General features: G+C 41.2%; 1 protein-coding gene across 4 annotated transcripts in view; it reads right to left on the minus strand.

Moving 5' to 3' along the window:
* Septin11 (septin 11) overlaps positions 1–3,348 on the minus strand; it is a 52,626-nt gene extending 49,278 nt beyond the window's left edge. For all 4 annotated transcript variants that reach the window (XM_010619882.1, XM_010619880.1, XM_010619879.1 and 1 more), the window contains exon 1: positions 3,328–3,348. In XM_010619882.1, the coding sequence (XP_010618184.1) occupies positions 3,328–3,333 (6 nt within the window). In that variant the 5' untranslated portion in view covers positions 3,334–3,348. The remainder of the gene's footprint in view (positions 1–3,327) is intronic.
* Positions 3,349–11,339: the final 7,991 nt, after the last annotated feature.

The following is an 11,339-nucleotide window of genomic DNA, read 5'->3' on the forward strand; positions in this document are numbered from 1 at the left end:
GTGTGTGTGTGTGTGTGTGAGAGAGAGAGAGAGAGAGAGAGAGAGAGAGAGAGAGAGTGAGTGTGATGAAAACAGTCCATGGGCAAATAACCTCTAAGTCTGACAACCCAAAAATCCTACAGTGGGAGCACTTTTTCCTTACAGATAGAATGTGTTTGAAAAAGTCTGTGTAAGCTCAGGAGGCTCAATCCAGCTGGATTCCAGGAATTAACAATAACAAAAAAGGCATTTTCTTACATTTCCAAAGATCACAGTCTTTGTGTTGCAGCCCAAGTGACTAATGTCCAGACGAGCCCTGCAAAACTACAAATGCTGACCAGCAGAAAGCTTATGGCCAGGAATGACAAAGGACACATGTACATTCCAGGGATGCTTACAAATTTTACAGTACTTGGAGGAAGACAGGGTGGGAGGGAAGGGACATGACAAACAGGCAAGAAGTATTTATAAAGGCACAATTAGATTAGACACAGATGCTGCAGCTGTTCACAACCCCCATCCCATCAAAGGATAAGAAGCCCCTCCCAGGCAGCCCCTGAGGCAAGCTAATGAGCAAAACCTGGGGTCCCAAGTCACTTCAAAAGTGGGATCCCAAATAACCCAACACCATTTAAGATATGTCAGCTCTCTTATACATCTGCAAATCACCCAACTGTCTCAGTTCTTCATCTAAGTCATTTTCATCCCTTCTGCCCTGCCCTACCATAGCTCTATCTTTCAGATGAGCTTTTCTGAAACAGGGCTGACCAAAAGGTCAAAGAATAATATTAAGAAGCCCAAGTCAGCTGGAAGTTTCCCCCCTTTTTCATGTATCATTCATTGTACTCATCATATTCACACACCCATTCCTCTGCACTTCTTTGAGAAATACTGTAGCTTAGTTCATATTTTTATTCACTAACTGCATCAATCAGCAAATAATGAAATTTGTGTGCTTCGTTCCTGGTGCCACATTTCATCACTGGATTTCAATTAGTCACTTGCTTTGTGAAAGATACCATTTACTTTTGTCCCTTTCTGAAAAGTAGATTTTCAGTTACTATAATGTTCATGTAATGGTAGTCTTTGAGAGACAAATAACAACCAATCCAAGTCAACTCTAAAGCAGCCCTGAAGAAAAAGCACCAGGGATGTGTCTCTGGACCATGACCTGCTACTTCCTTCTCTCAAAGCACACTCTGGGTAAGTCAAGCTGACCTGGAATACCTCTGAGTGCAGCCATACACTTCCATCTCGTAAAAATGGAGGGAGTATACCTAAAATTACCAAAGCTACAGTAAATATGCTCTTAGGAAAAAACATTAACCTCTGACCTCATTCTCCAAACATCCCTAAACATAACAATTATGATCCTAATTTTCAGGCCTTTCTAAGAGTTTCACTGTGTCTTTACCTCAGCCTTGGACAAAACACTATTAGAACAGAACGCAAGTTGTTCACACAGATTTGGACTACTGGTTTCAACACTCACTATTGCCTCTCATTTCACAGGTCACAAGTCCGGGTGTGGCACGTCTGGGTCCTATGCTCAGGACAACATAAGGCTGATGAGACAAGGCTGGCCAGGCTGCACTCACCCAGAGGCTCCGTGGAAAGTCCACATGTACACTCATTTGGGTGCTGGCACATTCAGTTCCTTGCAGCTGTAGCAAAGTCCTCCTTCTCTTTGCTGCATGCCTGAGCTTCAGGTCACCAACAGTTCCACCCATATGGCCACTTCCATCTTCAAAGCCAGCAACAGAAAATCACCATGTCCCTCTCACATTTTTAATCTCCTTCCACAGAGAGTCCTAGTTCTTGTAAGAGATATGGCTGGGTCCCAGCCACTCAGGATAACCTTCATTTCTAAAAGGTATACACACTATAACTGAGCTTGCTTACAGGAGTGCCTATTCTATGATGGTCACAAGCTCTGGGGATATGTACAGCATGTACATATCCAGCTATGACTGGGCTCATCTTAAGTGTCTGCCTACCAGGATGTGCATGATCACAACCTTCTGACTTCTCTTGGGAAACCCTGTGGGGTAGAGTATAAAAATCAATATTAGCACAACAGAACCAAGTTTCCGGGGGGAAAAAGACAAAGATTAGTAAAACTACATTCTCTCTGGTTACCAAAGCATTTCCTCCCTTTATTTGGTAACAGTAGGTAACTACTAACTGCAGCTTCTAACTCTTTTGAGGAAGTCTTCCAACAATGAGAATAAACTTTGCAAATAGGTTCTGAGGATATAACAAGAATTCTAGGAAGCCGGATGTGGTGGTGCAGGTCTATAATTCTAGCACTCTAGGAGTTTGAGGCAAGAGATGATCACAAACTTGAGCCCATCCTGGACAAATGAATGACTTAGTGAGACTCTTCCTCAAAACAAATAATTAAGAAAGGGGTAGGGATGTTGCTCAGTTGTGAAGGCTCTGGGTCCAATCCCCAGTAGGGAAAAAAAAATCTAGGTAATGGAAAGATTCTTGAGGAACTTAAGTCTTACTAGGGAGAAAAATCATTGAGATAAAACAGAAGATGACTTCAAAATGTTTCATGATGAAACAGTACAAAGGTTAGACAACGGAAGTTAACAGGGAAGAGAGAAAATAGGTTTCTTCACAGTAGGTCAGAAATCATCTGGTTCTTGGTGAGGTGAAATAAGATTTGGATGAAGGCAGAAAAGGAATGGGGATGGAAAGAGAAAGAAATTGAATCTGTCAAAGAAGGTACCAGGAAAAGGAGTTCCAAAGAGCATGAAAACCAATGAACTGGAAAAACTGACAAATAATGAAGAGTAGAGGATATAAGACTTTATCTGGTTCATATGTCTGTTTACTGGAAATATTATTTCAAGCATAATATTATGAAGACACATAGATGTAATACACAAACATTTATGCACCCAGAATCTGTCACTGTGTGTTCAATCAAGTGGGGGAGGAATTTAGAAATAATCACTGCGTAGACACATCATGAAAGATTTTTCTCTGTCCTATCACCCAGTGCACTTATGAACATATCTTCCATCAGACCAGTGGAACAAGGGATCCTGAGTATAGAATTGCTTTCTAGCCAAGGTTTTAACTGAGATTACCAGGCTGGGCAATCGTCCAAGTAGTAAGCTAGATGCAAAATTTCTTCAGAGCATTTTTTAAAAATTGCACATCTCACAGAAGAGCCTAATAACTCCCTTACTTACAGCTATAATTCCTGATATTCTAATGAAGATAAAATTTTCTTATTTCTTTCTTACTCTGTTCTCCTTCTTAAGACACAAAACCAGTTAAACCACTACAAAATACTCCAATGAGCAGAAGAGACAACTGACTTATCAAGGTTACCTGCATGTCCTGGAAACGTATCCAGCTTCAGAAGTATCGGTGAGCTTGGGAAAGCAGACCCAGGAGGTTATATTACAACTGTTATCTTCTCTCAATGTGTCCTATTGATGGATGATTTTAGCTGCTGGCTTTCTTGTCCTGATCAGCTAATGCAAAACAAACCATCTTTTCACACACTGCCTACACAGTAGAATGTTCCCACAGTCCCCTCAACCCCCTCCATTGCCTCCTAGAAGCATTTTCATTATCATTGTGGTTAAGTCTGCACAATCAAGTAGGACCAAGCATAACACTGGGAAAACTCTACTGCATAGGACAGTCTGTTATAAAATCCCATCAACTCTCACAAATAGGTGCTCACATACATGCACCAGCAGAAGTTCCATTTTCACATGCACAAGAGGGTTGGGACAGAGGCCCAGAAACCTCCAGTTCTACCTTGAGGCTCCAGATTAACAGATTAAGAATTATGGGACACATGAATGGAAAAATACTTCAGACAGTCTCTGATAGCTTGCTCTCAAAGAAGCATTAATCTGAAATCAAAACTTGAAAGATTTATCCCTTAGCAGGAAATCCTTGCTATAATTCCTATGTTCTGTAGAAAGGAGAAATGAGAAAGTCAAATGAGATCCAAGATAAAAGATGAAAATTAGCAAAAATCTTATGCACTGATCAAGGTAGCTGCCGTTAAATTCTTCCATAGGTGAATGATTCATTTGAATAATTATCACTCAAGTAGTGAAAATGAAAGGCAGACAAGGAGAAATACGTGATAATTACACTGGCAAAAATAAGAACTACTTTGGTCATCTGAATTTGAGAAAAATCCAAGCCTCAAATCCCCCCGACACAGAGGGGGTCAAACCATGTGTGTTACTGTAATAATGGCTACACAGAGTTAAACCCCTTTCACCACAATTGCACCAAATGCACATACTTGGGTTAGTGATTCCCAGGAGTGGGTTTAGCTCAGGGTGGCAGCTGTAACCACTGATGTAGGAAATGAGGCTCAGCAGCCAGCCCTAGGCTTGCTCCTCAGCCTAGCTTCCTACCCACTTTGCAGCCTGACACTAAGACCTCAGGAGACAGTGACCACAAGTCACATGCACAAACACCGCTGTTTCACTGTAAACCAGGTGCATATAGACACATACTGGGGAAACTTCAGACCCTGCAGAGAGTAGGACTAGCCTCATATTTCACCTCATATTCTGGAACCAGGGTAAAAAAGTTGATAAAAATATTTTAAAAGTATCAGGTTAGAGTTGCCCAAAGGACCTGTATCATGAAGGTTAAAATACTCACAGATAAGAAAAGACAGAATGGGCTCCACCACTTTTTTAGCCAGAGAATCAAAACAATGGGGAAGGGTGTCCTTAATAAATCCATCAAAACGAATTATTTTTCACATTAAAAAAAATGAGTGAGTAAAGACCAAAGTATTAAGTACTGTTAGCAAAAACGAACAAGATGCCCCAAGCCCACCATACTTGGTCTGCCTTTGTGTTTCTCAATGCCTTCCCTCCCACAACCACTATGGAAAACACAAGTTTGCCAAGCATCTTCCCATTTAATCATCATAACCTTGTGAAGTACATATTATCACACCATTTTACAGATGAGGAAAGCAGAGCCCAACTAAATAGCAGGACAGTGTTCAAACCAGTTTTGCCAGATTTCAAGTCTATTACCACCACTCACACCTAACACTGGACAGTTGGATATTTTTGAATCACACCCACCTTTGTACAGACAATACCTCTACTCTCACTCAATGGTTAAAACCTACACAACCTTAACCGTGGGTGAAACTGCACTTTCCTCACTGAGCCTTCCCTCTTCCTTGGTTCGGCTGCCCCATAGTTTATGAACTCCCAGTGGATCTGGTGCTCTCATCTCATCTGGCCCCAGCAGTACTTTCCTTTGTCAGGCCCCAAAAGAAAGCAAGGATGGGAACTCTGGCTTAATCGTCATATTCTGAACTTTACTTACTACAGTGTTACATGCTGCCACAGAGGTATGTTTGAGATGAATGAACAGAGACCAAGTTGTCACAAAGCCTATGACCTGCCTTCTCCAACCCAAAACAAATGTCACTGGGCAGCAGCACAGGAAGCATGGACTCACAGAGGCATTCTGTGGGCACTGAAATGTCCTGCATATGTCCAATGAAGGCGGTGAGGTTTGAGGGGGCCCTCGGAAATGGAGAACACGGAGGTGTTGATGTCCCAACCCCAACCACTGTTCAGGCCCTTCCCAATCCCTTCCCCAGACCCAGTCAGCTGTGGGGAGGGGAGAGCAAAGAGCCAAACACAATAGGGACACTTGCTTTCAGGGACAATTGTTCTGCTAAAGTTAAAGTTAAATGCAGAAAGCTCCTGTTTTATACATGTTTGGCAGGCATCTTCCAGACATTTTACATGGATCTCACTTCTTTCTCACAATCACTGTGAAGTGTGTGCCATTATTATTCTCATTTTACAGTTGGGGCAAATGAAGCTCAAAGAGGTAACACTCCTCAGAGTGATACAAATAATGGGCAGGGTCAAGATTCACTTGATCTTAGCCAAAAGGCTGAGAAGCAATGAGGGTCAAGATTCAAAGTGACACTGACTCCAAAGTCCTTGCCACCACACTGGTAAGGCCCAGGAGCCTATAAAAGCAACTTCCAGTCAATGTTCTATAGACGAGAAAGTGTGTGTGCTGGGCATCATGGGATACTCCAGCCCCACCCAAGTGCACTACACTCTCTTCTGACATCAGAAAAAGAAGAGAATTCACTCTCACGGTATGCAGGCCCTGTGCACCATGTGGGAGCCTTACAAGGAAAGTGAAGTGGAGGGCCAGAGACTTAGCTCAACGGTTTGGTGGCAAGAAAGTGAAGTGGAACCTACAAGGGGGAGACAGCAGGAAGCAAGAGGAAGAAGAGTCTGAGAAGAGACCGCTGTATCAATTGCTGGACTGGGTTTCTCGTATTTCTCCCATAAAAGAAGCAAAATAAAACTAACCTCAAGATTAAGAAGATTGAAAAGTCCACTATTCTCTCATTTTCTAAAATTATTGTTTCCTTTCTTATTGTTCTCTAGAGAAGCTTAAGAACCAGCGGCAGAGAAAAAAGTCAACCAAAGCTTTCACAGAAGCAAAAAAAAAAAACAGGATGCAGAGAGCTGTCTTGACTGATTAAAGCCACATGCCTCACACACAGAAATTCCAATGCTTCCTCTGTAGTTCTCACAGACCACTGAGGAGCACACATGCATATGCTGTCTTGCCAACAAGCCTCTTGGCAGTAAGGGCTAGAGAAGAAGAAATATTTTGTTTGCCTGCCTACTGTGTGCAATGAACTGGAGAGCCTGTGGAGTTTTCGTTTGTTTGTTCCTTGTACTGGGGTTTGAACCCAAGGGCACTCTACCATTGGAACTATATACCCCAGCCAGCCCTTATTATATTTTTTATTCTGAGACAGGGACTCAAACTTAAAATCCTTCTGCCTCAGCTTCCCTAAGTGCTGGGATTAAAGGTATGAGCTACTGTGCCCAGTTCTGGAGAGCCATTATATCAACTTACTTATGTCTTAAAAGTTGTACCTTTAGAGATAAAAGAACATTTTGAGATTTATTCCCTCATCCTGTCTAGAAAGGAAGACTAAACATGCTCATTACTCAGGTACTTAAGATATAATAAAGAAAGGGCTAGGGGTTTAGCTCAGAGTGCCTACACCTGCCTCACAAGCGCAAAGTCCTGAGTTCTATCCCTGGTACCAAAAAAAAAAAAAAAAAAAAAAAAAAAAAAAAAAAAAAAAAAAAACCATTAAGAAGGTTAAGTAAAGAAAAACAAAAAAATTGACTTGTTGATGGAACCCATTACATGCTTCTGGGCTTACAGTTAAAAATAAACCTTCCTCCTGCTTCAGCCTCCCAAGTGTGTGCCACCATGCCCTGCATAACTAATAATATTTTTAACCTAAAGAAACTAACAGTTATGAACCCTATCTTACATTTGGCATAAGTTAGCAATTTCACCCTAGGTTGTCTCACTTAATAAATATAATACATTATTTACTCAGGTTCCCATTTCTTACAGAATTTTAATTACATTCACATTCCCTTAAAGGCATTCTCTGAAGCTTAAAATTTGGAACAAATGTTCCAACTATCAGCCACCATGGTTGCAACACAAATTGCCTATGTGTTGATTTTCTAACAATCCATGAAGTAATTACAAATAGTTTACTCAGGACCTTGAAAATTATATTCACACGTCATCTATTAAGACAATAATATTTGTGTAAACACATCAAATGGAAAAGCATTCTAAAAAAACTTTATTAAATTTAAAGAAACACATTTAGTACCATATTCTCTTAATAAAAATTGGTAGTTGCTTCTTTGAGTGTTTTCCCATGGTTTAAGTTTCTCCCCCAAAATAGGCTTTCTTTAGAATACTGTATTCATCTCTATCTTATTTCATAGTACATTGTATAGTGCATAGTTGGACTTACCTCAAAACAAATAAGCACATTCATACAAAACTATTTCTGTCATTATAGTACACAGCTAAAAATCCTCAGAGCCTTCCAATCCTATTTTAGCTATGATCTGCTTTTTTAGGTCATCATTATCATTATCATCACTACAACAGGTGTGTGGGTATGTGTGTGTGTGTATGTGTTGTGTAAGGCTGGAAATCAAATCCAGCTAGTGCCTCCTGTAAAGAATATAGATTATCGCCTCTCTGGCCTTCAACTACATTATCTGTAATACAGATGGGAAGACAGTGGGCACTGGGCAAAAGTCCACAGAGAACCTCTCATTCTTAAATTATGGAATTCTATGAGAATCATAGTCTACATTAAAGTAGATATCAGACTTCAAGAGATCTGATGATTCTAGCCTCATAATTGAGTTTGAGAGTGTCTAATTCTGTTTAATTCTCAACAACACTAAATGAATCACAAGCCTCAGAGTTTATAATAACCAACAAGGACCAAGCCAGGTGCGCTGGCGCACACCTATTATCCCAGCACTCTCAGAAGCTGAGGCGAAAGGATCGCAAGTTCAAGCTCTGCCTGGGCTAGTAACCTAGGGAGACTTGTCTCAAAAATTATAAATAAATAAATATATAAATAGAATGAATGCATGAATAAATCCATAAATAAATGGGCTATAGCTCAGTCTGAAGGGCTGGGTTCAATCCCCAGTACCATACACATACAGACATACATACACACCCATCCTCATAGCCCAAGTATTAGAAAAGAAAAATAACTGTGATGGGTAACCTGTGTACCAAAATGGGCATTTAAAAAAAAATTAGGTCTAGATACAGCCAAGATATCCAAGCCAAAAAAGCAGTGAAGCCTGAATGAAGAAAAGAAAATATTCATTTTTCCCCAATAAAAACCAGAGCTGTCTACAAATATTCATAGGTATAGCCTTTTATAACAGATCCTTACTGTATAAAGAACACAGACAACAATTCTACACCCAACCCTCACCCAAGAAACACATTACCAAAAGTCTTGACGGCCCAGAGTACCCTACGTAATGGCATCCTTCTCTATTCATAGACTCCACCAGAGGTAAACACTGTCCTGAATTTGCATTGTCATGTTTTTGTTTTTCTTTATAGTATTACTCTACATAATCACTATCAGCACACAGTGAAGAGAATTCTTGATTTCGACGTAACAGAAGAGCCATGACCTTCTCTGAACATCTGTCAGGAAATGCAGGATCCTCCCTAGAGGGGACTGAGTGGGAACAGAGGCTGGAAGGGTTAAAGGAGTGGGTCTGACATGTAGTTAGATGACCCCTGGAGAAAACTTCCAGGGTATACAAATTCCTCCTTTCCCAACCACATATCCCCATGAGGCTAGATCTTTTTCACACACTTCAGCCAGAACAATATACTGCATCAGAGTGAATGAAATGAGCTGAGATGAAGACCCAGTGGCCTTCCATCAAGTAACAGAGCAAAGAAACGTAAAAAGATACTGAATGTGGTGTCACATGCCTAAAGTCCCAGCACTTGGGAGGCTGAGGCAGGAGGACTGCTCCGAGTTGGAGGCCAGCCTGAGCTACATTGTGAGTTCAAGGCCAACCTGAACTGCATAGCAAAATGGTGAAAAAGGAAAGACCCAAAGACAGAAACAGTATTCTGGAGCTCAAATGAGCCCTACTTCTCCAGGACTATAAAGATGTTTTGATTGATACAAGGAGAAGTAAAAGTGACATCAATACACAAACAGCATCAGAGATAAGAATGTAAAGATGTCCATGAAGGTACTGAAATAGCACCAAGGCCACCACTCTGGACACAGTGGCTTATTACTTTGAATCTATAGAACTAGTCAGCATCATAAGGTGCTGTTCACATGTCAGACATCAACTGAAATACTTTATATGCATGAGTGGTTTTACATCATCACAAGCCTGTGAGATAGCTATATTTGCCTTATTTTACAAGTGTGGAGACTAAGTCACAGAGATTCAAAGCAACTTGCCCAAGGTATCTGACCAAAGCTGGGCATGGTGACACACGCCTATAATCCCAGCACTCAGGAGGCTGAGGCAAGAGGAACAGGATCACAAGTTTGAGGCCGGACTATGCTACATAGTGAGTTCAAGGCCAGCCTGGACGTAGCGAGACCTTGTCTCAAAACAAAAAAAAACACACCAAGGTGTCAGAGCAAGTAATAAAGCCTGGATTTTAATCTATACTGACATTATAACATTATACCAACAATTCACCTCAACATTTTTCCACAGAAAACAAATTTTAGTTTCTATACTGTTTGTTTGGAGAAATGAACTGTTGGCAGTAGCCCTGGAGGTGGCTGATGGATTACTGGTGTGTGGTTGTCCTCTGAGCATCAGAACAGAGGACCTCCCTTCACACACTTCGAGCTGGGGGGTCCAGTACACACCCTCTGACAAGCTGCATCCAATCCCCTCAGTGACAGGTAGGTTGTCTGGGGCCTGAGGGAGTTGGGGAACAAGGCCATCACTCAGGAGAAACCAGCCCATGTCACCTTGGCAGGAGGAAAACAGGGTAAAAAATGTAGGGATCCTATGAGGGGGGTCTTTTTCTTCTCCCCTCCTCTCCCACCCTTTTTTTTTTCTCTGTAGCACCGAGGGCCAAGACCTTGAGCATGCTGGACAAGAGCACTGCCACTGAGCTACATTCCCCCAAATCAGTCCTTCTTACATTTAATTTTGAAACAAAGTCTCCATAAGTTGCCCAGGCTGGCCTCTATACTCCTGCCTCAGTCTCCTGCATAACTGGGATTGCACCCTGCTTCAAAGAAAAATAATTTTTAAAGGGTCCAAGTGATAAAGACCTCAAAGAACTTTTCACTTTCAGCAAGAGTGGCGAACTCCTCAGCACAGGCAAGCACATAGAGCCAGATTTACAGCAGAACAGGCACAATCACCAAATCCAAGGCTCCAGCAAGTCGGTACCCTCAAGTGAAGTTGGCTGCTATGGCTGCGGATCCACACCCTTGGACTCAACCATGGATGAAAAATATTCCAAGGGAAAAGCATGTCTGTACTTACCATATGTGTTTCTTTCTTCTCTTTCTGCACACAAGAGACTGCAACAACTATTCGCTTAGCATTTCCACTGTGCTGGGTATTGTAAGTAATCTAAGCATGAATTCAAGTGTATAAAGATGTATACAAGTTTGATGCAAAAGGACTTGAGCATCTCTGATTTTATTTCCCCCACGGATATCATGAGATGATAATACATCTACTTTTTAAATGTGTACAGATCACATTGGGCAGCTCATTTACTTAAATGCTATGGACTACCATTTACTTAAATGCTATGGACTTTGGGCAAATTATTTAGCCCCTTTGAGACTTTCTCATCTACTATAATGTCTTGGCACATTCCTAAGTGTTATTCCACACTTAGACATGATTCAATGATCATAATTAAAAAGTACTTAGCTAAAGCAACCACAACATTCTATTCCAAAAGAAGGAATTAAAATGATTTAA

This window comes from Fukomys damarensis, unplaced genomic scaffold (genome assembly GCF_012274545.1).
Source record: "Fukomys damarensis isolate Sample0158 unplaced genomic scaffold, DMR_v1.0_HiC HiC_scaffold_32, whole genome shotgun sequence".
In the NCBI taxonomy this organism is placed as follows: domain Eukaryota; kingdom Metazoa; phylum Chordata; class Mammalia; order Rodentia; family Bathyergidae; genus Fukomys; species Fukomys damarensis.